The sequence below is a fragment of the Psammomys obesus genome, unplaced genomic scaffold (genome assembly GCF_907164565.1).
Source record: "Psammomys obesus unplaced genomic scaffold, mPsaObe1.curated_primary_1811, whole genome shotgun sequence".
Lineage (NCBI taxonomy): Eukaryota > Metazoa > Chordata > Mammalia > Rodentia > Muridae > Psammomys > Psammomys obesus.
This window is the reverse complement of record NW_026596064.1, coordinates 6,891,198-6,918,251: the sequence shown is the minus strand read 5'-3', so window position 1 is coordinate 6,918,251 and position 27,054 is coordinate 6,891,198. Positions and strand designations below refer to the sequence as shown.

Here is a 27,054-nt window from a genome sequence, read left to right as displayed (position 1 = left end):
AACTCAGAGCCTCCTACGTGTTAATAAGCACATGAACGCTGAGATACGCCTCTACACAAGGTTCAGCTCTTTCTTTTAGTTAATTCTGAGTATGAGCGTGTGTGTGTGTGTGTGTGTATGTGTGCATGTATATGAGCATGTGTGTGTATGTACGAGCGCATATGTGTGTGTATTGGTGTGCTTGTGTGCATGTGTGTGGTGTAGTATGGTGTGATGTGTGTGTGTGCGTGCCTGTGCAGTAGCCTGTGCTTACCATCTGGAGGCCAGAAGACTATTTCAGCTGTTGTACTTTATTACCTCTCGGAATCCTTATTCTCTCTTTTTTCCTAGTCTAATTTTTAATCTTTTCTGAGAATTTCATACACGAGTTCTGTTTTCATGTAATTCCCACTCCACCCTCTCCACATCAGCTCTTCCTGTGTGCTTAACTACCTCTCAGGTTCAAATCTTTTTCAATAATTATTGTCACACACGGACACATACACGTTGTGCAATGTAATGAGTTCATTTTACTTTGCTCATGTGTTCATGTTCTTAGGACAGATCACACAGGACTGGATAACCTAGGAGGGATGAGAGGCCTCAGGGATGGGAGAATTTCCATGAGCCAAGGCCCAGGATGAAGAGCACCCGACATCAGTGGTTGTTCTTACTCTTCAGACATGTCGATTCCCAGCCTGGAGCCAGGTTTACAAGGCCAGAGCAGTCCTTCTGTCTGTGCTTCCTCAGTACTGGGGGGAAGGGGGGAGACGAGCCCTGGGCTCGACCAGACCTGTGATTTTACACAAGGGCTGTTTTTCTTTTTCTTTTTTTTTTTTTTTTGTTTGTTTGTTTGTTTTTGTTTTTGTCTTTTTTTTTTTTAAATTAAGATTTTCATGCATGTTGAGCAGTGGTCTTATCTGCTGAGCCATCTCCCAGGCTTGAATTTAGTATTTAATGAAGGGATTCTCCCACCTTATCAAGGCTTAGCTGTGTGAAGTGCGGTCAGTCTTGCTGTCATTCTTTACGTCAGTCTTAGTGTTTCAAAAGCTATGTGCTCCGCACACAAGATCAGAAAGTCTAAGCTTTGACAATGATAACATTAGATACAAGAATGTCTGTCACGGTACTCGTCCATGACTGAATTGTTTTGTTGTATTGATTGTATCCCTCAGTTCCCTCAACAGCAGTCACTTATTGCTAAGATTTCTCATTTTGAATCAATTCTGTGAGAATTCATTGTGATCATATTGTGTATATCACATGTGGATTATGGAAACATGAAACACTGGTATTTGTATTTTCAACTAGTTTTCTTTCAAGAATTTGTTCTACATTTACAAGACTTCAGATACATGCTTAATAATTGAAACACACACACACACACACACACACACACACACACAAATAATCAGACACCACTCTCATCATACTTTAAATACAGGTGCTTACATATGATTTGAACTCTGTGTACTTTGTTATCTTAAAACTCAGTAAAGTTAATCATGTTCTTAGTCTATGGAGACAGGGACTTAGAATTTGAAAAGCTAAGCATCTTGGCCAAGGTCCTATAGCTAATTAATATCAGAGTTGGAGTTAGGAATGTGCTTAGAGTATTCTCTGTCCCTTAGCTAAGTGATATAATTTGCATGAAGTCATACACAGGGGTACTTGCACTTAGAGTCAAAATATACTTTAAATTGCCCAGTAGAGACAGAAAAGGAGATTATTGCTTTTTACCCAAGAAAAGAATAATAGACCTGAGTTTTGCAGAATATATATATATTTCAGATAGACAAACAAGAACAAGACCAGTATCAACAACAACAAAATCACTGTATTTGCGAAAGGATGGAAGTGTCATGAGGCTTCGAGAAGACAGAGAATGATAGAAATTTCCCAAGGTCCATGAATGATGGAAATAGAAGTGTTAGCATTGAAGATAAACCAGAGCAATCTCAGAAAGGCTATGAACACTTTACAGATAGAATCAGTTTCATATTTTCTGAGGCACAATTATCTATGTTTTACATAATCTTCTACTCAACCTTCTTAGCAAATATCAACTTTTCAATCACTTACGTACACAATTTCTACTTTTAATTCACTAGAGCCTGCTTAGGTAGCGAGGCATGTAGAACAATTCATGAGAGCTTCATGAATTGAAGCTCATATTATATGAGCTTCAAACTAAAATCCCAAAGTTGGTGTGAAAAAGTAATCAGACATGTGTGAAAACACTTTAAGAAGTGAAGAATCACATATAAGTTTAAGCGCTGATAACTTCAAATTTTGTGATCTTGGGTGAACGACTTAACTTTTAGATTCTTCATGAGGGAAATGGCCAGTGCAAGGTAGAATGTCTCCATAAACATTGCTTAGCAAATAACTCTCAAATAATAAAGAATTACTATAGTCCGTAAGGAAGGAAGAACAAGACACATGATACAAGCTAGGTGTGACTAACTAGAGTGAGTAGGGAAGTTGATAAATTCAGAAAAGGGTCGAAAAGATAATACAGAATTCCAGTTCGGATGGCATAGCACACTGCAGACCCTAGATGACCCACTTAGCAACTTTAATTCTTCTCTCTTGGGAAATTTTGGCTTCTGAACACGTATGTAACATGTGAATTATATCCTCACTTTAATTCATATCATCATTGTGCTACCCGCTGAAGTAGGACTGGTACTCAGGCACGTCCTCAAAAAACGGTACGAAGAGTTCAAGAGGTTGTTGCGCCTAATGCCACATTGCTGCTGAGGTTCGGAGCCTGGTCTGAAATCCACCTGGCTCCAAAATCCATGCTCCCTGCTGCTTTTTTTCTGGTTTCGCTTGCCCCAAATTTTCTTTGTGTTTGTGTTCAGTAAAGTATGAGGATTGGACTGCTAAAGAAATTAATTGTAACCATTTTAAATTCGAAAGTCTGAACTGACCATTCTAATGATAGCACTGAGGTATTCATTGATTTTGTTCTCTAGGTCCCTGGAGTGAGGGTCCTTCCAGCTGATGTCAGCTCTAAACATTGGAATTGTGATCGTGTGCTGACTGACCACTTAGTGATGGAGGCTACGTAAGAGTTTAACATAATTACCAATACTACTGAAAAAATATCTCTGTAGTCTAACACTAAATAATTAGCATAAAAATTAGCATACAAAAGACAAAACATGTAAGCGAAGCAAATATTCCCAGAGCTAACTTATCTCTACAGATCTATGAAGTCTTCATAGACTTCATATTTTTTTTTTATTCAGACATTTTTCTTTTAAGCCTACTGCAGGTCTATAATCTCAGAACTCATGAGGCTGAGCAAGAAAATCATGTGTACACACACAACCAGGAAACCCCCTTTCACTGTACACAAAATAGAAGGATAAAAAAAGAGAAAACAATTGTAGTCTTAGAAATTATGTAAAATGTAGACAAAAAAAGCCAAAGGGGGGAAAAAGCAGTAATAAGCCCATTGTGGCTTATATTAAGTAGAAACTTTTATGGTATAACAAGCACGCATTGAAATATTTGCTCACACACCAGAAGTCTTGGGAGCTAAGCAATGGCTGGGTCCTTACAAGCACATACTGCTCTTGCAGGGGTCAGAGGTTTGTTCCCAGAACCAGCATACAACTGTCCAGCAAGCTCGCAACCACTGTAATTCTAAATCCAGGAAGAGCTGATGCCTCCGGCCTCCTAGGGCACCTGCACTACACAAACAAATACACACACACAGACGCACGTGCATGCTTGCACACAGACACACAACATATAAAACAAAAATGATGAAACATCCCAAATAAAAGATATATATGTGTATATACAAATTTACAGATTGTAAGGAACTATGAGGAAATATTTTATTTTGTATGATTCCTATACATAATTTACGAAACAAAAATAACAAAACATGCAAAGTACAAGTACTATAAAAAGTACTTGTAGAAAAAGTACTTTTAGAAAGTTCTTATTCCCTTGTAACTTTTTCCCCCAAACATTGTTTGATAACTATTTCCCATACAGAAACCCCAGACCTGCAAATACATACATTTAATTTCATATGTGGCACGCTTACCTTAAGATGAGATTTCTCAGGCAGAATCATACCCTGCTGTTTGTATATATATGTATGTATATATATATATATATATATATATATATATATTACATACACACAAGCTTACAGATGATGGAGCAATATTCTTTTTTGTAGGACAGTTGACTACTGAGTGTGTGTAAATTTCTATAATTGTAAAAGTCACAGGATCCTACAAAATCTGTTTAGTTTTTTTCAAAGTTTTTCTTTTCTATGAAGTGCAAACACTCCTTTGTTTGTATGTTTGTGTTTTTTTTTTTAACCAGATAATCCACAAGCAGCTTGATAAGCCTTCTTCCAGTCCTGTGTACACCTGTGCTTTCCTCAAGGTAATTACACGCAGAGATTGTCTGGCTGCTCATACTACACGCTTGCCTGCAGCCCATTCCCCAAGGCTTCTCTTATTCCTCTGCTCTGGATCATGCCAATAAAGGACGACATCTGTGCAGCCGATCATGGTGAGCCATTTCAGGTAGGCCATGTGTTGTTGTACCTTGACCTAACATCTCATTTCTGTTCTCACCACTACAGCCAATTAATGCGAGGCCTTTTAAGCAGCCAGTTGACTGGTCTGGTCGCGTGCCGGCTATCACCACAAGAGCTTAAGGGCCACAAATCTCTGTTATTACCAAGCTGTTGCTGCCAGAAGCACGCTGACTCCTGACAAAAAGAATAGATTAGGATCAATCAAATCTCCCCCAGGCTTATCAGTGGGACTTTCAACCGCACCTTCTACCTCAGAGTTTCCCCTTCTCCTGCTTCCAAACACCTACGCAGTGGCAAGCTAACAAGGTGCCTGCCAAACCATATGTTCATAATTAGTTAACTTCTTGCCTGTCGCTAGAGGCACCACTCAGCCAGCAACAGCCGTCAAGGGTGTTGGGCATCCAATAAGACACAACCAAGCAGCACAGCCGCTCAGCTCAGCGCTAGAAGAGGCATACTTAATTCCAGCTGTGGCATTGTTAAGTGAATTAACTTTATCCTCAATTTAAAAAGCCAGCATGAAATCAAAGAAGACCTTAGAAAAGGAAAAAAAAATAGAGAAAATGAAAAGAAAAATATGCTTGTAGGTTAACTCAAGAGTCCAGCGTGCTGAATGAAACTCAACTGGTTTACCCATTTAGCCAATCATTGCAAAGCAGGTTTCTGGCATCATTATTGCTCCTGGCACAATTCTTGCTTTTATTTCCCAGTTCTGCGGTTAAGGTCTCTTGTTACACACAGAGGGGACTGGTGATATAATTGTGAATGAGTCAGTAGAACACATTTTTAGGAAGTAGTGAGGGTTCCAGACAGTGATGAGAAGTCAAATGTTAGAAACAGCGGGGTATGATTCTGGCTGAGAAATCTCATCTTAAGGTAAGCGTGCCACATATGAAATTAAATGTATGTATTTGCAGGTCTGGGGTTTCTATATGGGAAATAGTTATCAAACAGTGTTTGGGGGGAAAAGTTACAAGGGAATAAGAACTTTCTAAAATTGTTCTAGTTGTCATTGAGTATACAAGAAATGTCTAATATTTTGAAAATGTATATATTGCTTTAAATTTACTTATTTTATATAAATAAAAAGCACTGATGAATATTTTGGACAAACTTACATATATGCCATAACAAGTTCATCAACATAACTTTGTTTAAAGGAGTAACACTAAAAATAACAACATAGAATAATGCTGAATTTTACTACCAGAATTTGGCAATGCCATTTTTTAAAAACCCAGTAAGACTATGGGGAATAAAATTCTTGACTTAAGAATAGAGTATATTTCCTATAACTTAAATGTTAATATACTTTATTTTGAATTAATACACATGAATATATTATTAAAGTTAGAAAGAAAAATTGTCATTGACAACATATATGGGACCAAAGAGGTGGACATAAATGCAGCAGAAACCAAAAACAGCAGTTAAAAGATAAGTTAAATAATCCGTAAAAATAAATAGAAATAGAAAATTGGCTATTTAAATAATGCTAATTTTAAGACTTGTGGTTTTGTTGCTGTTACTATAATTCCTCCTATGAAGCAATCTGAGAATTTCGGGCAATGCAAAAATTAGGGCAGAACAACTCAAAAGTTAAGTATCCACTAAGCATGGCCCACTGTCACAAGTTAAATCTCAGCTTGTGATCCAGTTTCCTTGTCAAATTGCACAATCTCTGCTATTATATTAAATAACCATTGAGGGTGGCAAGGGACTTGGGGCTGCTGAGTAACAGACACTGTCATAATGATATGTGGCTTAAAGTGAATTAAGAAACAACTGATAGGGTGTAAGACCAGGGAATTAAAAGACAGGAGTCAATGGGAAAATGCAGAAACCGTAGACCACTATGAGTTACAGGCAATTTTCTTAACAACGCTTTAGGGGTTACACAAGCTGTGTCTTCACCACCCACTGTGGAGGAGACTGGCTAACATCCAGGGCCAAAGGTTTGCTTTTAATTACAAATTGTCATCTTAAAAAAAAAATACATATTTTTGCGACTTGTCATTAAGCAAACAACAATTCTTTTAAAACTGAGGGTAAACGTATTTACCAATTAATAAACTTAATTTTTCAGTTTAGCCTCTTCGAAATTTCTATTTTGATGGGCCTTAATGAAAGAAAGCTTAATTGACCCAAACTGTAGTTTTGTTTTCATAGCCAAAGGCTCATTTACAAGGTCGTAGTGGGAGGTCTTTACTTTCCCTTTTCAGTGCGTTTAATATACAATGAAATTTCACTTACTATTGTGAGTATTGTAATCAGGAACGTAAAGATGTACAGATTAGACATGTGAAATGATCCTGATTATATCCCGGGAACTGATTTTGAGAGCTCTTAAAACCTTGTAACATTTTTGCAGTGAGAAAAAGTGACTCGCTAAAGAAGATGAGCAGGACGCTTGACAAAAACTGAGCAGTGATGAGCAGTGCAGACTGGGGAAACAAGAGGCTATGGAAGATGCCATGTTTCAGGTTAGTGATGGGTTCGTGGCCAAGATGGTGCTGGTGAGACTGGTTAGGAAGGAGCGGAAACAAGAAATGCTGAGGACTGACTGAGAAGGCTCTTCCTGACAGAAGAGGGAGAGAGAGAAGTTAATAACGCCAAACCAGCATGTGTTAATAAAACACTGGTGTCAGAAAAAGTGTGACTGGGAGTATATTAGAAGTCAGCTGTTGGTACACAGAACATGCTGAGCTTGCTGCCTGTCTAATTGGAATGGAGGAGTGAGTTAGGACGCACAGCAAAGCAGAATCGCTGACAGGACCGGAGGCCTGATGATCAGATGGGGCAGACTTCCACTGGGAGTCAACAGTGCAAAGGGATTATCGGTTCACTCCAGGCAGTGGGTCTGTGGGAGAGGGCTGCTGAGGGGAAGTCGGGCCTCAGAACAGGGCGGGGTGTGTCTGGAAACGATCTGAAAGCAGCCCCAAAAGACAATTCTTCACAGTAAGAAAAGGTAACATTTTGTGGGGCTTAGAGACCAAGCATGAAGAAAAGGGCTGGAGTCAAAGGGCGCGGACATCCTTCCACCTTCCAACCCTTCTCTAAACCCTGGGTGACCCTGATACAGTGACATCACACCGACAAAGGCAACATGGTTGTATCCTCGGAATTCTGCAGCCATTGTTGAAGAGGAGTGTGGGCAATGCGTATTTGTGCTCATGGGGGCCAAAGAGAGCTTCAGGTCCCCTGAGATTGGAGTCATGGGCAGTTGTGAGGTGTCCAGCACCCATGCTGGAAATTGGATTTGGGTGCTGTGCCGGGGCCAAGAGTGCTCCTAAGAGCTGAGCCATCTCTCCAGGTCCATCATTAACATTTTAAACATCGATATTTCTAAAATACTAATAAGAAAAGGTTCAAAATTATTTACATTAATAAATTCATAGCACCTCATAATTTTTACCAAAATAACTGTAATTTTATAGTTCTCCCTGTATCTCAGATGTTGTAACATTCTTTGTTCCATTTGCCAGGTAATTACAGGTATGCCTACTAGATAGGTTTATTGAAAACTAATTAAAGACATTTTCTAATGAGCTCAGTATGTTTTTAGGCTCTTTATTACAGTAATTCCTATTCTTTCTCCACTTTTTTTTTCTTTCTCTTACTTTAAATAGTTTTTCCTAGTTCTGTAGATTACATAGTAGGTTCAACTTGCAGTTTTTGTTCCCCAGGGTTTTGTGGGGATTCTGTTTGTATGTTTATTTGTCAGGAAGTCAGGATGATTGCATGATAGGCAAGTGCTCTGTCACTGATCAAAAGCGCCAGCTCATTTCTCAGTATTTTTAAACCTAAAAACCACTTTGTATGTATTCCTTCCTAACAAATTTTGATGAAAACGCCATTGTTTTCTGTGGTTCCAAATGTTTTATGATATCCATTGTAACTTTTCCTTTTTGAAGAATTCATTGTTTAGCCCTTTAAATATGGAGTTTAAATATTTTTAATTAATATTATTAATTTTTAATTTTGTATTAAAATCCAGTAGTTTACTACAGATTAAATCTTAATCTCTCAATCCAGTGATATAAAGTAAAGACAAGATGTTCTAACAGGACCTTACACCAGTGTTCAGCTGTCTATGGAAACTGGAAGATAGGGAGTGGGTTTGAAATTTAGACTTTGTAGCTGATGGGCTGTGGAAGGTGAAGATGAGAGAGATGAAATGTTACCTTCAGGATTAACTCTAATGCAGCATAGATGATGGCCTCACTATTTGCTGAAAGGAAAATCGGAATGCTCTCAGTCAGAATATGTAACTATCCTGGACACAGTGTGCCTGTGCTGCCAGGAGACAAGGATGCCTTGAGACAGTGACCCTCCTCCGAGATCAAGGGAGAAGACGTGGCTAACTGCATACATTTCCAGCTCATCAAGGCACAGAAGCACTGGAGTCAGGGCAAGGACTGATGGGAGGAACAGGGCTAGTGTAGAGCAATTTCCACAACCTATCTGAGGAAAAGAGACGGACACAGGAAAAACTGAAGTGTGAAAGAATGAAAAGAAAAGGAGTGTGTGGCATCCAGACAAGAAAATAGAGAATTCGACGTAAAGTCCAAATTGACCATTTGACTACATTGGCATCAACAAGAAAATGGAATGCTTGACAATCCTCTTGATTATATATATATTTATATATATATATATATTTTCTAAGCCCATCGAGTACCTCTTAGAATTATGAACAATAATCCATATAGCAATTTTGATATTGCAGAAAATGGCACAAATTATACAAATTACACTGATAAGATTAAGAGACCCAGGGGTGTTTTATTAATTCATTTATGTTTCACTTTTAGCTTTTGCCCCAAGTGCATTTTTTTGGGAAAAGCACACTAGTCACACAGCCATGAAGGCACACTCTAATGATCTGGATCGACTTCATTCTCTCTGCTCAAGCTATGTTACAATAGAAGACTTCGTGAAATATCATATGTATCCAGTTGAATGGTCTTGGAACTTGTCCTACAAGTCTACCCGCTCAAGATTGAGTATAATTGAATCTCACTTGTAAGTCACCTCGATGGGTCTATACCTCCATTATGTGTTACTAGAGGAGCCCTATATTGGAGATTATTAGAAAGACCCCCAAAGTCATTCATTCATTCATACATACATATATACATACATAAACAGAGAAAGAGATTGTTGATTTACATACCTTTTTTTTTACTCATATATTTCACAGACAGATAAATCCAGAGGAAAGGTGAATAATTGTTATCATTATTTACATATTTTAAATTTTAAAACAGAAATCTAGAGATATTGGCCAAAGGTCAAGTGACCACTTGAAAGTTACTCTGGATTCTACTGGTCACATGATTGTTCTAGCATAAGATTTTTAAGGATCTCCATACTAAATTGTATAGTGGGTATTTTATTTGCTTTTCCACCATATAATATGATCTTCTTCTCCACTGCATAAACGAATCCTGCCCAGCATTTCTCAATGTTTTTCCTTCATAATGGAGATTATCTACATATCTGTTTTTATCACAACACTATTTGAAACCAGCCAAGCTGTCCAGCAGTGAATGAATAGATGAAAATAAAATGTGGATTTCAAACCAACAGCAGAATAAAATTTCATACCCTAAATTAAATCTTATTCTCATATTTTTACATCTTCTGGGTTTGGTTTTGAAAAAAAAAATGCTTTCCATTCACAATTTTTTAGGCAGAAGATAGAATGTCCTAGATCTGATCAGCATTTAAAGCAAATTGATTTATTGGCCTCTTTCTTTTTGTGTTTTTTGTTTGTTTGCTTGCTTTTTTGTTGTTGTTGTTGTTGTTTTGAGTGAGGGTCATAGCCTTACTCTGTAGTTGAGGCTGTCATTGAACTCACAATACCTTTGTCCCTATTTCTCTAGTACCAGTTAATTTAAAGCAAATTAACAGAGCTTCACACTGCAAGTCATACATAATAAGAAATGCTGTTACAGTGGTTGCAACCTTCACTTCATTTAAATGAACTTAAAAGTGCAAAATGGACCTACGTTTTTTTTTTTTTTATCAGAATGTTGATCCCTGTTAACGGAGTTGTCCTCTGCTTCAGCCTGGGGGATATTAGAACTGTCTTCAGGAAGCCCCCTCTAGTGTCTGAAGGATGCAACTGCTCACTGAGGATGGATTTGTGAGAGAATTTTTAAAAAGGCAAGCGTGTCAAGAGTGCCTAGTGCAAAAGCGACAGCTAAAAGTTCACTCTCAGACTTGTTCTGTCAGCAACCGGGAAAATCAACCCTCCAGTGAGAACGACGATGGCAAAGCATACTATCGGTCACTGGTAAATCAAATCATACAACTCAGGTCTCTCCACGCCTGGTTTAGAAAATACCCCACCACACTTGTGGTCTTGGATTTGGGTCAAGCAAACCCAGAGTAGAAGAAAAACAGTGTGTTTGAAAGCTGCTGATGCTTGTTTTAAATGGAAGGGCGACCTACAAGAGGGAAGACTCATGGGCGTACAGAAGAAGCTCGGAATGGTTTAGGGAATGGGGCTAAAGAAGAGGCTTTTCCACTTAACAACAAGGATTCCGAAACAGGGTGATGAAGAAGAGTTGATTTGTTAATCAATGCCTAAAATTCTGTTAAGGGTTAGAAACATCCTAAAAATGAGCATTCTGAAACAGGAATTTGTCATTCTGATAAAAATCAGTGATGAAAGCCAGCCAGTAACTCCCCCCCACCCCGCCATTTGTTAAAATCTCCTTTGTTTACTAGCCTCTTATCCATGTCACCTGGCTCAGCACCTACTGTTCACACATCGCTCAATACACATCTTATAGCAAGGTATACACCTTGATTTTCCCAACCCGGCCTCATTCATTATCAAGGACTAACATCAGTGATAGCCATGAAACTATTCACATTACCATGCCCTTAAAGAAAATAAGTGTCCCTTCCTTCCTCCAGAATGCACAAAGAACTCTTTGGCTCTAGAGAAAAGTTTCAAATACTGTCTCCCTGCAAAGACACAAATCAGAGCCAGTCTTGTTGACTTTTTTCTTCAGTATGTGGCATTTTCTGTGTACTGTTCTTGAGAATTAATTTGTGAATAATATTCTGCTCTTTCAGAATTATTAAATATTGTTTAGAAATATTAAATATTAAACTATAAAGCAAAGTGATCCTATTATTGTAGGAAACAAAAAAAAAATAGGGAAGGGAAATAGGGTATTCCCAAAACTGATTAATTCTCAGTCTCTTCTACATTGTAACACTTACAGAATATTGTATTGAAGGGCCATGGATATACAGTAGCAAAATTCATATTGCCTGATATAAAGTATATTTCATACCTGAGCTAACTTTCAGCCAAAAGACCAGTGAAAGGTAAGGGAAATAAGGAGGGCATGTTTTGCAACATACAACAGGCAAAATTGCAACAGGCAAAATGTGTTAGACAAAATGACTTCACATATAATAAAATATATGAATTGAATTGAGAAAGAACTGGGAAGATTCCTGGATCTCTTAGGCACAGTCCACGGGGCTCAAGGGATGAAAACAGCAACAACATGTTTTAATGTAAGTTGTTCAGTTATTAGTTGAGCAGTGTGATGAGAGGCGAAATGATAGGATAATGGAGATAAATTTCCATTAACTTACACATTAAAATGGCAAGATATAGAAGTCTAATTTTCTTTCTTATCTTTAGTGTTCATGACTTTCATAAAGGAAGGTAAATAATGAATAAGCTAAATGTTATTGAAAGCTAAATGTGTGCAAATTATCTCAGTTTAGTTTTATGAGAAATTTGAATATTTTTGGTGGTCGTGATGGGCAATCAGTTTAAGAAAAACCACAGAGGCATCAGTGAATTTTGGAACACCTTCTTCAAGAATATTTTAGTGTGTGTGTGTGTGTGTGTGTGTGTGTGTGTGTATTTGTGTGGTAGATGCTCTATGGTGTTTTTATTCTAGTACTGGTTATCAAATAAATGGCCTCATATGGTCTAGGCAAACTCTTTGCCACTAAATTAACATCTCAGTCCTTAAAACATGTCTAAGTTTATAAAAGAATGTTATAAATACATTAGAAATATTGTCAAATTAAAAAAGTTGAGGTGATTTAATTATAAAAATGTTGCATTCACAAACCTTACATTGCTTGGTTCTAGGACTGGATGCTTAGAAGAGTAAATTCATGGTAGTAGATGGGTTTCCAGAGGCGACAAGGCACGATGGGGATCCACGTACTTAGTACTGATGCTGTTGCTGCCATTGCACCCATTCCTGGGCTCCCTAGTCCTTTGTGAGAGGTTCTCAACTCTACAAAATTACCCAAGGATGATTAAATGAGCTCTGCACTGTACCCAAGAAGAGGTGTGTGTGTGTGTGTGTGTGTGTGTGTGTGTGTGTGTGTGTGTGTGTTTAGCAGCTCTGGGATACATTTTACAACCTTTTTCCATTGTCGGTTGAAGAAAAGTTTCCTTGTCCACCTAGCACTTAGCTAACTTACTGTTTTTCCCCTTTTCATTTTTGAGTTGACATCTCATTCTTCCAAGAAATATCCTCCAACACAAATCCATACAAACCAGTCTTCTTATGTTTGTCTTCCCCAACATTGTAAAACTTAGTTCCATAATCTGTGTCTTATCCTTTTGACAGAACCCTTGGCACTGATGGTCATTCTCCTCTTTTTCTTCTCTTTCTGACAAATTTTGACCTTCCTAGCTGTTCACAAGCCTCTACCTTTGTCTATCAATGAATTCATTATCTTCTACTTTACAGAGAAAATTCAACTGATCAAGTAAACTCTTCATCTTTCTCCTAAAATATGGGTCGTTCTTACCTCGTAAGTTCAAACCTTGTCCTAAGTTGTATAACTTTGTTTTTTGTCTCAGTCTGACATCCCCGACCCACTATATTTCTGGTCTAGTTTGAACATGAAAGATTTCCTAAGACTCCCTTGTTAATGTTTAAGCCAACCAGGTGGCAATATTTTGGGAAAATTCCGGAAACTTTAGGGTTTGGGATCTACCTAAATAAAAGTGAGTCACTGAGGTCAAGTCTTTTGGGGCATTGTGTCTCTGGCCTCTTCTTGTCTTCCTCTTATCTTTCTTTATCATTGAGATAAGCAGCCTTTGCCTGTCATTTTGTCCTTAGCCATGATGTTTTGTCTGATCTCAGGGAACAAATGAGCACGGACTGAATTCTCTGAAACTGTGATTCAAAATAAATATTTTCTCCATCACATGTTCTATCTTAGATTTAGGTCATAGTAGTGAGAAAATACTACTAACCCAGACTCTGTGGTGACCTACTTTATTAAGAATGCTTCACTCGGATGCACTATGCCCATGATTATCAAATCTGGTTTTCAAGACACTGATTTTTTTTTTCAAAAACACAATATATAATTTTAATTTTCTTCCCAACCAAACCTCAGAATGGGTTGGAAAAGCTGACAGCAAAAATAAATGAATTGAAAATGAAACTAGCCAGAAAAGTAACTAAAGCTTATTGTTTTAAAAATACGGTGATCGTGACAACGTGGTACTATGGAACATAAACACAGAGAGAGCAGAATAGAACATTCAAAAGAGAGTCATTCAGGATATGATCACCTGACTATTGTGAGTGGTAACACAGCAGTGGAATACAGATGCTTTCTAAGAAATGGACTGAAACAATGTGGATCTGTTTGTTGACAAAGATGAATCTTAACTTCTGTTTCAGGCAACATAAAGTTGATCTAGAGACACTGAAGATAGGGGTGGTTTGTAAACAATATAAGGAAATTTATTAAGGAAAGATCCATTTCCAAGAAAGGGACTGGGCAAGAGCAGGGGGAAAGATGAGCAGCTCAACCACACTGCTCTGTGAGGCTGAAAGTTTTGTGTCTGCCTCACTTAAATCATAGCTTCTCTCACAGTCTCTATCTGGTATGTGTTACCTCACATATGACTTCACGCAGCTTGTATCTTATTAGCATCTCAGCACCTCAATGAGCCATAGGTTTCTCCCAGTCACTTTGGAGCCTCATATACTTTCCTCCTTGACAAATTTTGTTTCATTTTTATTAGGGTACATTAATTATATATATAAATACATAATACTATATTTTACTATTTTTTTGTTTTTAAGATTTAATTTTATTTATATAGTTATTTTTTCTTTTTTTCTTTATTATTGTACTATATTACTCATCCTCTCTTACATTCTTTTGTGCTACCATCTTTTTATCCTTTTCTTGTTCCCAACTATTTTTGCTTCTACTGTTATTTTTTTTCCTAAGGGAAGGGGTGACTCAATGAGTTCCATAAAGATAGCTTACAGAGGGTATTCTTTGCAAGCTCATGGGCATTTTACTGGTGATTGTGCCACCGAATAACATGTCTCTCCCTCTTCCATCACTCAACAACTGCTTATATACCTGTGTTATGTATGTCACCCTCTGCTCTATGGCAGAGATGGACCCAATCTTGTGCAGGCAAGCACTGATATAATGAGTAAAAGAGTGCAGCAGCCATGACATGCCCAGATGACCGAACTCTCCTCCCTCTTTTTTGTTGCTGACATTTTCCCCTCACCTTCTTTCAAAATATCCTCTAAGCCTTTGAGGGGTGATCTCTATGTCCCATTTACAGCTCAGCATCCCACGCTGTTCATTCTTACTTTCAGCAGCTATGAATCTCTGCAGTAAATGCTATCCATTGAAAATGGAAGCAACTCTAATCAAAGCGAACAACAGCACTAATCTCTGAACATAAACATTATATTAGAAAGCTACTTTATAGACCTATTATGTTTAGTTACCAGAATAATTTACTTCCACCAAAGGGTGTAAGAACTCACCAGCTGCAGAATTTTGGCCAAGATTATAGTACCCAACATTACCTGCTTCCTGTGTAACAACCTCACATTCAATCAGCAAATGGTTAGTTGTCCTGAGAGCTGAATTGCCATGAATTCATCAGTGGATATCAGGCCTGTTGAAAGTATGACATGCAGGGTCCACAGGGAATAAGACAGTTGATATCAGATTTCTTCCATCAACCTGGATAGCACCTTTCAGCAACCAGAATATGTCTGTTCAACAATAAGGTCTCAGGTGGTTAGCAACCCATGGAATTGGCAATGGCCTATATTTTTTTAGGATCTTCAGTAGACCTACAGTCATATGTTGGAAGAAAGTCCAACATATGAGACAGAACAATAAGACCAGGAAAAAAATTTTGGAGCAGCTAAACAATTTAAGTATACAGCAATAATAAATTATGAAGAAAATATTCATTGAACTACTTTAAAATTATATTGCCTAATATTAACACTTTCAATGAGATTATAAGGACAATGCAAAGCATAAGTGAAATTTTTTTCTTGGCCTATTACAAAATAATCAATAAACTTTTAATATGTTTAATGTAAGATAGTTAAATTTGGCTTTTCATTAAACATTTAATTACTTTTCACACTATGAATTAAGGTCTAGTAAATGAGCATAGGAATTTGTACATATAACCTCTTTTTATTATTCATCACAAACTTGCAAATCATTTGGGAATATAGTTTCTTTAGAAATAAAGAAATCAAGGCACAGAAGGACTTAGTAGCATGCACACTTGTTTTTAACAGGAGACAGCTCCAGTTTAAGACAAAGCCTTCTTCAAATTTCTAGTTCTCTCTCCTGCTTCCATTAACTTAACACATAAATAAATATAATCAGTATATTTGGAAAACCTAAGTTATGAATATAAAGGGGACGAATGTCATACTGATTGCAAGGAACCCTTGGGTAATGTAACAAACAGGTGGTGGACTTGAGGAAACTGTGAAAAGAAAAAGAGATGGGTGAAGAAGAGGAGGAGGAGGAGAAGGAGGAAGTGGAAGAGAAGGAGGTGGAAGAGGAGGAGGAAGAGAGGGGGAAGAGGAGGAACAGGAAGATGAAAAAGGTTTTCAGGAAGACCCCCACAAGGAGCAAGTAGAAATTATATCACCTGGAACCCAACAAAATCAGTCTGTGAAGTGATAGATACCATTGGACTACAAATCCTGAGAACTATAACCAAGACATGAAGAAGGATGACATAAACAGACATGATTCCATGAAAGGTGGCAGTCTTACAGGGCTACAACCCTACATAAAGAGCTAGAGGCCACTAGGAAATTCTGAGAGGAGAAATAGTCTTCCCCTGAGAAAAGCCATCCAAGTGGTTATCCAATGCCAAATGTCCTGTCTGAACTCACATACATACAAGCAACATTGTGGGGACTAAGCAGTTTGTCTCTCTCTATTTTTTATTGAATATATATGCCACAACAATTAAAGAAAAGAAGATCAGAGGCCACAAATTTGATAAGAAGAGGTGCATGGATGGGCTGGAGGAATGGGGAAATTGTGCAATTACATTAAAAATTTAAAAAGAAAGAATCAGTGAAAAGAGAGTGAGTGAGTTCTGCTCAGCGGATCTTCACTACTAAGGGGGGAAAAACAAAAAACAAAACAAAACAAAACAAAAAAACCCCACATCAGTCTCAAATACTTTCTGCCTCTCTGTCATGAAACTATCTCTGCACCCGTCTCCCAGACAGAAGGCCACATACGGGCACAAGAACATGCAGCCTTTGAAAGCTGAGCACCCAATCACACATGGGTATTGCTTTTTCTTTTATTTTTTTTCAAAAATTGATGATTATATTCCAATCTATGATTTAGAGAACTGATCTTATCCAAATCAGTGCCTGTGTGCATGTGTGTGAGCTTCAGGTTTCACTGTGGTCTAGCGTTTGTGTTCTGTATTAGACTCCACCGAGGGCAGTATCACTAGTTCAGCTACACATGCGTATGCATATGTGTATGATGCCCATTTTAGTACATTCTGCCTTCAAATATAACCTTAAAAATAAGTTTCGCCTGTGTTATTTTATTCTGCAACCCATGATTGGGTATTTCAAAAAAATTAAAAAAAGACATAGAGAGGAGGGAAGAGAACCTGAGAACAAAAAGGTAACAAATAGATGGAGGATAAAGAAAAAAAAAAAAAAAAAGTTGTAAAGCAGCCAAAATCCCATAGAGGGCAGCATGGTTCAAGTTGTCTTAGTATGAGATCTTATTTTGTTGTGAAAAATATTACGCCCTCAGCCCTCTGGAGCTCTTTTTGTAGCGTTTTCCAATACCAAATGTCAGCCCTGAAAAGATACACACAAGTAACATGCTAGGACATATTTATGCATTTAGGAGTGGTGTGTGTGTGTGTGTGTGTGTGTGTGTGTGTGTGTGTGTGTGCGCATGCGCGCGCGCGCGCGCGCGCACGCACACGCGCACACGCGCATGTGTCTGTATCACAACAATTAATTAAAAAAAGAAGCCATGAATTTGAAACAGAGAAATGATAGTTATATGGGAGGTCTTGGAGAGAGAAAAGGGGAGGGAGAAATGATGTAATTTTAATCTAAAAAAAAATATTTTTAAAAAGAATATAATGTTTGTCAAATACACAGAAGCATAAAATAAAATGGTGCTCACAGGGAGCTGGTAATGGACAAATGCATTTTAAAATATTACAATATCAGGGTAGGTATTCATCATGAATAAACAATCAGTATAAAATCGTGGGAGATTTATAAAAGTGCATGTTAAATTACCTATTTCTCCCAGTTCAAGCAGACATTTGGATGTTGTCAGCAGGTCACACTTACAACCAGATCACACAACTTCTTTTTTTCCTCTTCTCAGGACTACATATTTCTAGCTTGGCTTATTTGAAAATCTTCAATAGTTTTTTTTTTAGATTAATTAAAAAAACTTAATTAAGTCATCTTCTTCTCTCCGTCCCTGCTCCACGCGCATCGGTGCTTCTTTTCAATCCTATGATCTATTTTTCTCTGATTTGCACATTATTTTTAATGGATAAACAAAATTATTTCATGAAATTAAGTGTTAATTAAGACATCCAGCTTGGCGACTTGGTGTGCCAGGGTAGGTTGGCACCCAAATGGGATCTTGCCTTCTCTGGGGAGAAGGGATAGGAGGAAGGACGTGTGCAGGTGGAACTGGGAGGAGAGAAGGGAGGGGTCTACGATCAAGCTGTAAAGTGATTAAATAAATTAATTAATGGAGAAAAGACATTCAGATTGATTGATTTTCAATATTTTTCCTTTTTTAAGTTGTTCTTTCTTTTTAATTTATTCACTTAACATCCTGATCATAACAACCTTAGGAGTCTCTTCCTGGCCCCACCCTCCCTTCTTCTCACCCCCTTCCCCATTCCCTAGTCCTCATAAAGGGGAAGCCCTCCTCCCTTACTGGTCACAGGCTATCAAGTCTTCAGACTGCTTGCATCTTCTTCCTCTGTGGCCTCACAAGGCCAATGCACCCTTGAGGAGTGATCGAGGAGCAGGCACCAGAGTACATGTCAGACACAGCCCCTGTTCTCCTTACTAGAGGCCCCACATGGAGACTGAACTGCCTATTTGCTACATCTGAGCAAGGGGCCTCGTTCCTCTCCATGCCTGGTCCCTGGTTGATGCATCAGTATCTGCAGGCCCTCTTAGGCCCAGCTTTTTTGACTCTGTTGGTCTTCTTATGGAGCTCCTGTCCCCTCCAGGTTCTTCTATCCTCCCCCTTTTCCAAAAGACTCCCTGTACTCTGCCAAAAATCTGTCTGTGAGCCTCAGCATCTGCTTCAATACTCTGCTGGGTAAAGTCTTTCAGAGGAGATCTGTGGTAAGTTCCAATCCTGTTCCTTCTCTTCAACCACTTCCCGAATCTATTCTACTTGTCCTTCTACTTGCCATAAATATCCTCCCTAGGGTCCTCCTTGTTACTTAGCTTCTTTAGGTCTGTGGATTGTAGTATGGTTACCCTGTATTGTATGGCTAATATCCACTTATAAGTGAGTATATACCATGTCTGCGTTATTTCATTCAGGATGATTATATATAGATCCATCCATTTGCCTGCAAATTTCATGATTTCCTTGTTTTTAATAGCTGAATAGTATTTCATTGTACCCCAACTTCTCTATCCATCCTCCTGTTGAGGTACATATGGATTGTTTCCAGCTTCTGGTTATTATGAATGAAGCTATTATGAACACAGCTGAGCAAATGTCCTTGTTGTACGGTAGAGTATCTTTTGGGTAGATGCCAGGAATGGTGTAGCTAGGTCTTGAGGTAGACCTGTTCCCAAATATCTGAGAAAGTACCAGACTGATTTCCAAAGTAGTTGTACATGTTTGCACTCCCACCAGCAAAGGAGGAGTGTTTCCCTTTCTTCACCTTACCAGCATGTGCTGTCACTTGAGTGTTTAACTTAGCCATTCTGATAGGTGTAAGATGAAATCTCAGAGTCATTTTGATTTGCATTTCCATGACAACTAAGGAAGTTGAGCATTTCTTTAAGGTTTCTCTGCCATTCAATAGTCCCATTGTGAATTCTCTGTTTAGCTCTGCACCCCATTTTTAAATTGGATTATTTGGTATGTTGATGTTTAATTTACTGAATTTTTTAAATATTTGGGATATTAGCCCTCTTTTGGACGAAGATCTTTTCCCAGTCTGTGGGCTCTAGTTTCATTCTATTGACATTCAGCTTGAATAATTTTCAATAAAATTTTTATTACAAATTGGCACTATGATAAACATTTTGATTGAACTTACACTTCAATTTCTGAGTGTTTTTTGTTGTTGTCAGGACGAATGAAATGATGATGCACACATTTTATATGAGAGAGATTTATTAGATGGAGATGAGAGAGAGAGAAGGAGAGAGTGAGAAATGATAGGGGGAATGGAGGGGACACCCCAACAGAGAAAGGGGAGAGAGCAGGAGAGCAGCAGAGTAAGAGGACAAGAAAGCAACAAAGTGGCAGGTTGGTCCTTTTATGGAGCAATTGAACCATGCCTGCCAGGTGTGGCTACATGGCAGGTGCACATAATGACATCATAGGTTGCTAGGCAACCTAGAAGCAGGCTGCCTAAATACTAACATTCCTCCCTTTTTTATATAATTAAAAAAAAATGAAGAACTTGGGCTGTTTCTCATGTAAGGCAAGTTAACGTATATAAACTTAGGTTCATTGGAAGCAGCTCTTGGTTACCATGCAAGGGGTTGAGAGAGAGAGAAAATAATGGCAACAAAATGTCCAGATTACATGATCAGAGGAAGGGAAGCCCCTGCCCTGGAAATTTCAGGGTAGAGGGTAAAGTTGCCAGCCACACCCAGCAGCAGATAGGGACTGAGGAATGCTGGGAGAACCTGGAGCTACTTGTCCTGGGCCTAAAGCACAGCATTCCAGCCTTTTGTTAATAAATGAATAACAGGTGGAGATTCTCTTACGGCTACTTCCTGCTGACACTAGGGGCGCTGTAGGGAGGTCAAAGGGTTGTAATGCTGCCCAAGCCCAAGAAAAACAGGCTGTTTTGATGCTGTCCAGGGTCTGTGAGAACATCTATAGCTGGAAGGGAAAGTGCAGGTCCAGCTTAATGGAAGTCTATGAGGTCAGACTGGAACACTTGTGGTAGCTGCTTTGGCACTGTTGTGAATATAGGAAACACCATGGGTCTGGCAAGATACTGGGACATATTTATAGGCATAAGACAAAGTTAAGTAGGTTATGGAGAAAATTCCTTTAGGTGTACATTCAGAACTTTTGGAAGAGCAAACAGGTGGAAGGTTTGGATCAAAGAGACTTGAACAAGGGGAACCTCCATTTACCTGAGGGAACCTCCATTTACCCAATCACCGGCAGTAAATTAAAAAGGTTTTGATTTGGATCTGTCATCTAAGGAAATTGAGGCCAAGTTTGGTTACAAAGGTGTGCAATATTAGAGGCCCTTAAATCGGGCACTAGGTGTGGAAATCTGAAATTCTCCAGAAGACATCCCAGAGGAGAATCAGGAGGAATGGATGAATGAAGTGTTCTCATTGGGCAGGTAGGAGTCAGTGACCTGTCAAGGCCTCCCAAGAGCAAGGTTTGACTCAGTAAATTAGTACAATCTGTTCCAACAGCTCGTCAGCATTGGCCAGAGACCAAGGGCACAGTTGCCCAAAGCAGACACTGTTTACCTAGCACTAGGATTTTTGTAGACAAACGAGAGGTGGGAGGGAGAGAAAGCATGCCAGTAAAGGGGAAATCTTGCCCAAGGGAGAAGACAGTCCTAGATGAACGGTTTGGATGTAGTTTGGTGAGAGCAGCAAGAAGCATTTGAGCCAACCAGAAAGGAAGACTCACCACTCAGCTGGTGCTGGATGTAGGAATGTAGCAATTGAGTAGCCAGGAAAGGGAAGTCCCAAAACCAGGAAAAAGGGAGGAATCCCATCGCTGAGATAGGCAATAGGTGAAGTACTTATATGGAGCCCAATTGACCTGACAGGTAGATTCAGGTGGATTTCCTGCAGCTAACAAGAATTACTTTTAAGTTCCACAAAGAAGATAAAACTTTAGACATGTTAGCATCATAATTGTAATTTGCAGTGAAATATACATTATGGAAAAACACAGTAGACATACAGATTTGTTTTAATAGCATAAACATTCTTTAAGGTGAGTTCTGAAAAGGCAGAAGACTTTCATGAAGTAGAAGAGACAAAAGCTCACTTGATCGTAACCTCTAGTATGATTACACATTATGGAAATTTAAAGGAGATTTAAAATTTTGAGCTTAGAACCATGATAGTGAGTGGTATAGTGGAATGTTTTTGTATTAGAGTTTGATTAATAAATTAACGCTCTATTGATATAGGTCAAAGCTCTGGAAAGTCAATATAACAGTAGCATAGCAACAGGAGGAAATATTACGCATTTTTACCTATTTAGGATACCTTAAATCACCGTAGACCTTGCAAATTTATAACTTGCATTTACCAACTTTAAAACACCGTCTTAGACCCTCAAACATTTATAACTTGCATTTGCCAACCTTAAAACATTTTCTTAGACCCTGAAACATTTTTCTTGGGCCTTTGTTTCTAGTTATTTACCATGAGACATAGGTGAGACTGCTATGAACATTTACTGTCTTTTAGCTAAAGGGGTGGTAAAAGGTTACATCTGAGGCCTATTCCTTTACTCTGGCAACAAGGCATATTGTGTCTAGGCCTGACAATTGCAACTCTAGGACTCAGGCTTAAGGCTTTGTCTCCTGCATATGAAGAGAACTGAGATGGCATCTGAAGTCTCCCAAGACAGAAGTTGGCAATATGTCTGTGGGACCTGACAGAGCTGCAATGTTATCCTGGGCTAGGCAATGGTGGTGAAGGTAGCTGAATCTAGGAGCCATTTATCCTCTGCCAGGCCAAGGAACTCAAAGGCTGGAAGGGTCTGTGGCTCTTGAGCTGGTTGAGCCTCCATGGCTGGGCACAGAGGACAAACCTGCACTGGAGCATTTTGACTTCCAAAAGCCCCAACAGGCAGTGTGTGGCTTGTTGAGGGAGCATGGGACGCATGTCCCCTTTGGCTGCATTTGAAATAGCTATACTCTGGCATGGTGGGGCACTGCAGACCTCTTGTTTTCTGTGCGGGAATGCCAACAGCATCTGAGCAGCAGCCAGGGTCTGGAGCATAGTTTTTGCTGTAAATGAGCCTATTGGGAAGACTCCTCTGTTGCCATTATTGTTATTGTTATTATTATTATTATTAGTTATTATTATTATTTTTTTACCAAATCCTGTATGGTCACTCAGGGACCATCCTCAGCTGTTAATTAAGTAAACATTGATGGAACCTGCTTCTGAGTTGCCAATACTGTCATCATGTGTTGCCCTGCCAGGTAGCCAAACCTGGCAGGAGTGGTTCAGTTACTCCATAAAAGGCTCAACCCGCAACTTACTCCCTCTCTAGCCCTCTTGCCCTCTTTCCCTTTTACTATCTCGCTCTCCTGCTCTCTCCCCTTTCTCTGTCAGGGTGTTCCCTTCCCTCTTCATCCTGTCTCACTCTCTTCTTCTCTCTCTCATCATCTCCATCTAATAAACGCCTATAAAATCTGTGCGCATCATCATTTCATTGGTCCTAACACTTAAGCTATGAATTTCAAGTAGAATAGGTGGGTGAATATTTACTGATATGTAAGTATTCTCATCATCAAACCATTTTCCAGAAATACCACACTAATGGACTCTGTGTGCTCTAGACATCTTTCATGACTTTTAATTTTAATGTGATTTGTAATGTAAAAAAATTATGTCTCATTTGAATTTGTGACATGGAAACATGTTGGGCAGAATAATAATCTAGAAGTAAAATTTCTAAATTATCTCATTAAAATCTAGGAATAAATGGTTCTCAGATTAGAATCAATGAATATTTTAAAGATCTGGAGGGCCCAGTTGAGAAATTGGGAATTGAAAGAATTGTGTATGTGTTATTACATTTGGGTGAAAGGAGGAAAAATGAGTGGAAAACATTCCTGAGGCAAATATTGAATCTATAAAAGCCACTATGTAAAAACATCCCAAGCTTCACCCAAATCGTCTCTACTTGATTTCCAAAAAATGCTAGCTTTATTTTATATTATCTGCACAATTTGGGCAGAAAGTTTTCTTCCTCTGTAATTTATTGTGACTATTTTTGCCTACCTTGTAGACGTGGGAAGACTGAATTGGATATTACCAATTATTCAAGAATATTAGCTATAACCTACAGATTACCATAGATTATTAATACTTGGCAAGCACATAAGATATATGTTAATACCATTTAAGTCAAATACCAGTACCAACAAGTCTTAGGTTTGAGCATTGGAAGTAGTAAATAAATAGTAAATCTGTAAGTTAATAATTAACAGACAGTATGCTCCATATCAAGTTAACAAGATGATGAATACTAGGTTTGTGAAAAAGGCAAAAATACAAAAAAAAAAAGGAAAAACATGATACTTAAAATTTTAAATAAAAATGAGGAGAAAGAGAAGCATGAACAGAGCGAGATGGATGTTTGGCAGTGGAGCTACCTCTGCAGATATAACTTACTTGTGAGCTTGTGCCGTGATACATCAGCCAAAACCTCAGACGGTACCACACAAAGAGTGTACCGAAATGTGAACCATGGGACTCAGTTCTCATAATGTTCCAATTTTGTCTTCTAATTTTAACAAATTTTTTTTTCCCTATTAGAGTTTGCTGATGATAGAGGGGAATTAGGGATGAGGAATCAGCTCATAAAATTTTATACTTCCCACTCAACTTTTCTGTAATGCTGAGAGCAGTAAAACAGCTCATTAATTTTAAAAATGATACAAGTCTCTACTGTACTGTATATACTTTCCATTGATGTAATATTGCCAGCTATTAATGTGATAAATTAGCATGATTTTTTAAACATATTAATTGCTACTATGTTAACTATAGCTTAAAGTATTAATACTTTACAATTTGCCATTTAAAAGCATAGATGTATAAATGAATATATGATTTCAGTAATCTCAAGAAATTGACAATTATGTTTATGATTTTGAATTATAAGCAATGTCTAATTACAAAGAAAATATAAATTCTTTTGTGAAAATATAGACAATTTCTTTTGATGTAGGGATATTGGAAAGTTTGCTTTCATGGATATGAAAAATATAATTTTGCAACACTGATAAAGTTGTAAAAAAAAATACAAATTCCAATCTAAAATACAATGCTTTCCCTAATTATAAGTAAACACTTTCCCTAATTATAAACTTAGGAGTGAACTATAATCTTCCACAGAGATTTATGCCCTTAAATTTAGTCTGCAAAAGCATATCTGTTTGTAATTTACAAACAGATAAAGCACTGAAGCTCGAAAAGTAAATGGAATAGAAAACAGCGGCAGAGGAGACGCAACTTTAATGACCACAGGTAGACCTCAGGGCTGCAAACATGGTCTGGAGGCAGAGGGAGGCTGCTGTCCTTTGCTAAATGTGGCCTTGTGAAGAGATACAAAGTCACAGACCTTTTGTAAAAAGCTTAGTAGATAAATACAGAAGGGAAAACTGCTTATCAATCCATGGACAACTTGACAGAAATACAATTATTGTAAGAACTTCACATGTGTCGCACTTGATCCTTGAGGAAAATAATCATCTCCTGAAGATGAACCTGATTATCAACATATTAACAACCATTATGTATACCATGTTATTGTTTATAACCATTACTCTAAGTTCTGCTTACAACTGAGGAAATACACAAAAGTCAAATAAATCTACAGAGCTTTGAAAAGCCACATTGGATATAATGGCTCCCTCAAAAATCTCAATCAAGGACCACACAGAGAGAGTAAAATAACACAGAGGGCCTCTGAAAGGCTCTGCCCTGCAGACTATCAGTGCAGAATGGACAAACTTTGGGCAGAGTGCAGGGAATCTTAGGAAAGAAGTGGGAAACATTAAGATCTGGAGAGGACAGGAACTCCACAAGGAGAGCAACAGAACCAAAAATTCTGAGCACAGGGGTCTTTCCTGAGACTCATTCTCCAACCAAGTACCATGCCTAGAGCTAACCTAGCATCCCTGCACAGATGTAGCCCATGGCAGTTCAGTATCCAAGTGGGTTCCATAGTAATGGGAACAGGGACTGCTTCTGACATGAAATGATTGGCCTGCTCTTTGATCACCTTCCCCTGAGAAGAGAGCAGCCTTACCAGGCCACAGAGGAAGACAATGCAGCCACTCCTGGTGTGATCTGATAGACTAGGATCAGAAGAAAGGAAAAGAAGACCTCCCCTATCAGTGGACTTGGGGAGGGGCATGTGTGCCGAGGGGGGAGGAAGAGAGGGACTGGAATGGGAGGAGGGAGGGAACCATAGGAGGGATACAAAGTGAATAAAGTGTAATTAATAAAGAATTAAAAAATACACATGTGTGAGAAAGTAAGACATAAGAGGAGAGACATGAACAGAATATTCGTCCATGACTCCTATCATGGACACATTTGGAAATTTTATGTGCTGTGGTGTTTTGCCTGCATGCATGTCTGTGTGTGGCTCTCAGATCCTCCAGAACTGGAGTTACAGAGAGTTGTGAGCTGCCATGTGGATGCTGGGAACTGAACCAGGATCCTCTGGAAGAACAGTGCTCTTAAGCGCTGAACCACCTCTTCAGCCCTGCTGTTAGATTTCAGTGATGTCTGAGACAGTGGAATCAGGAAGTTAAAGGAAAAATTTAACATTAACTTGGGAAAGAATTTCCCTTCTTCCTGCGGGTTGATTTTATTCTAGATAATTGAAACGGTACTTGAAAAAAAAATCAAGTACAGTTAATGTTTGAATTTTAATGAAAGACACAAGACATACTTTTAAGAAATTACTAATTTTTGTTTGATTATTTGTTTATTGAGACAGGATCTCACTATGTAGCCTCAATTGCCAGGAAATTGCTTAGTAAACTGGCCTGGCTTATTACTCCAAGAGATGTACCTGCCTCTGCCTGCTGAGTGCAAGGATTAATATCAGCACTCTGTTTAGCTTTCAAATCTTTCCTTTCCTTTCATTTCCTTTTGTCCTTTCCTTCTTTCCTTGCTCCTTTCTTTCTTTCTTTCTTTCTTTCTTTCTTTCTTTCTTTCTTTCTT

General features: G+C 38.4%; 1 protein-coding gene across 1 annotated transcript in view; it reads left to right on the top strand.

Moving 5' to 3' along the window:
• Nucleotides 1–27,054, top strand: part of Gmnc (geminin coiled-coil domain containing) — a 48,821-nt gene that overhangs the window by 1,949 nt on the left and 19,818 nt on the right. Inside the window, exons 2-5 of the mRNA XM_055625218.1 lie at nt 4,336–4,398; nt 8,041–8,050; nt 9,370–9,580; nt 10,796–10,856. Coding sequence (XP_055481193.1) covers nt 4,336–4,398; nt 8,041–8,050; nt 9,370–9,580; nt 10,796–10,856 — 345 coding nt within the window. The remainder of the gene's footprint in view (nt 1–4,335; nt 4,399–8,040; nt 8,051–9,369; nt 9,581–10,795; nt 10,857–27,054) is intronic.